Source organism: Arachis ipaensis, chromosome B01 (assembly GCF_000816755.2).
Source record: "Arachis ipaensis cultivar K30076 chromosome B01, Araip1.1, whole genome shotgun sequence".
Taxonomy (NCBI): Eukaryota; Viridiplantae; Streptophyta; class Magnoliopsida; order Fabales; family Fabaceae; genus Arachis; species Arachis ipaensis.
The window spans coordinates 36,330,808-36,333,292 of record NC_029785.2 but is presented as its reverse complement, the minus strand read 5'-3'; the positions used below and the strand labels follow the sequence as shown (position 1 = coordinate 36,333,292).

Genomic DNA, 2,485 nt, shown 5'->3' with positions numbered 1-2,485 from the left:
CTTGCTAATTCCATTAGTGAGTTGATTAGGACACTTGGATTGAGATTAACTAGTCTTGTTTGACTTTCTCTAATGGAAGATAACTTACACCTTCTTCCAACATTGGGGATGACGAAATAAGATAAATTCTTGTTAAGTATTGTTATGATTAATGACTAGGATAGAAAGCCTATGATCTCAAACTTTGCCATGAATGTCTCTCTTTATTACTTGCTTCCTTTAATTACTTGCTTGATTTACTTTTCTTGCCATTTATTTTCTTGTCCTCTTATCAAATCAAACCCCCCCTTTTGTTCTTCATAGCCAATAATTGACCACTTTATTGCAATTCCTTGTGAGACGACCCGGAGTTTAAATACTTCGGTTAATTCTTATTGGGGTTTGTACTTGTGACAAAACCATATTTTAATTTAATGTGAGAGTTGTTTGTTAGTTTGGAGCTGTGCTTACAACGAAGTAATTCCTTTCTTTAGGAAGAAAATCTAGACCGACAACAAGTTTTGTATCAGGGCTGCTTTGCGTAATAACATTGTGGCACATTAAACTCTGGATCACCATGGAGACCCAAACGTCTTGTGTAGATTTTCAGATGAATTCAAATTTAATCCAAGTGTAGTAAGATCAATTCCAAGTGCAAGAGATGTCAAGTCTGGATCACTCATCCTTATCACACTTAACAAGCCAAGCAAACCAAATGGATATGGTGTGGATTGTGCAGTTTGCATAGCTTTCATGCCCTGATCCTGAAACAACTGATTTACGGCTGACATTTGAAGGCGGAACTGCGACTCCTTCTGGTGCTGTTGATACTGCTGGAGGATCTGGTCATACTGACCCATACTAGAGACTGTATTTGAAGAATTTAATGGCCTTAATCCAATCCCAGGAGGTCCACTTGCCTAGAAAAAATCCAGAAGTGGTTAGGATGTCTGAAATCTTGCTTCAGAATGAATATTAAAGTCAAGCAAACTAGAGAAAGAACGAGACTTATTCATTACAACAGCAATTTAGAGAGTTTGCAGACCTGCGAATGATAAGTTGAATGCGTAGATGGAAAAATATCTGATCCATGTAGATGGAAAAGATCCTGGTTGTTTATGGATGAAAATGAGACACCATCACTACTCACTGAAGGAGCATGTTGTTGTGGCTGTTGTGTACGATGTGATGAATATATTCCCCTCAAGCTAAAACCAGCAGACCTCCCCATCTGCATATTACAAGGATAGAATAATAAGTGAGGAATACATATATATATATATATATATAAAGATTTCTTAGTCTTTAAACATGCAACTCACCGAGAAATATTGAGATTGCATCATTGGAGCAGCGTTGTCATAAAGCTGTTCTTTCTGGTGCATATCCATAGCATAATCAGCATTGCCACTTGTAAAAATAAATAATATAATATGGTTACTAAATTAAAGATCTGCGAACAAAGGTGACCAAAAATAAGGAGAATCACTAAGTTGTCATTTAATCAAACCTCCAACAGTGCGGCATCATGAATTCCTCTTAAGGAGAATCACTAAATTGTCATTTACGAGACATTTTAGCATCCTCACTAGATATATAACCGATCATTCAATCACTTGATGAGATACAAACCAGGAAACCATATGCTTATTTAACACCTTACACGACTTACAATGTCAGAATATAATAAACAAAGCAATAAAACCAAGCACCAAAGGAACTAAGGCAGATATGCATGTAAATCCATAAAACTTTCCATAAGAGAAAGTGCATAATTCATTCTACAACTCAACTCTCTAAGAGGAGACTCTTTAAACAACAAATCATAAGGCAACTATACAAAGAAACTATTTGATAACATAAAACAGCCAAAATTGCTAGAAAAAAATGCATAACAACCAATCAGGTCACATATCTTCTCCAGTTACTACACCTTTGAATCTTGGAAAAGCTGGAAAATCTTCGTTTGCACCCAATTGTCCTTGAGGCCCTCCAGCAGAACTAGGTCAACCAGTCTGTTGAGAGAAGTCATTCATGTCAAAAGGAGAATTATCACTCGAGTTTACATCATTCAACATACCCATAACATGGCTTTGTGAAAGTGGACCACCAGCATTGGGATAAGAGTTTCCTAGCATTGAAATCGCCTACGAAGATCCTGAATCAAGAAGCTCTTGTCACCACAAAGAAATACTTCAAAACCTATTGTAAGCTCAAATGAGAATCAATCATAGAAAAAATATTTATGCATTCAACATGCATGAAAACAAATATAAATGATTTCATCAAGCATATTACATACAAATCTAAAACAACCAGCAGTTCTTTAACAGTTTTCAACATGTGGAAGCGAACAATGTGGTTGCATAGAAGAAGACCAACTAGTTGGACAAGCTGAACCAATGCAAACAGAAAATAAAGTCATCTTCTATATGGCTGCACTTGGACACTCATCATGCACAAAGCAAAAGCAATTAGGGGTCATTGCATGAGAACATCTTTATGG

General features: G+C 36.3%; 1 protein-coding gene across 1 annotated transcript; it reads right to left on the bottom strand.

Annotated features, from left to right (window-relative positions):
* Positions 552-1,370, bottom strand: LOC107605531 (probable NOT transcription complex subunit VIP2). The gene is made up of 3 exons (XM_021109008.1): positions 1,302-1,370; positions 1,025-1,210; positions 552-899 (listed from the first exon to the last, which is right to left on the bottom strand). Exons 1-3 carry the CDS (start codon positions 1,368-1,370, stop codon positions 552-554), a joined length of 603 nt encoding a protein of 200 aa, XP_020964667.1.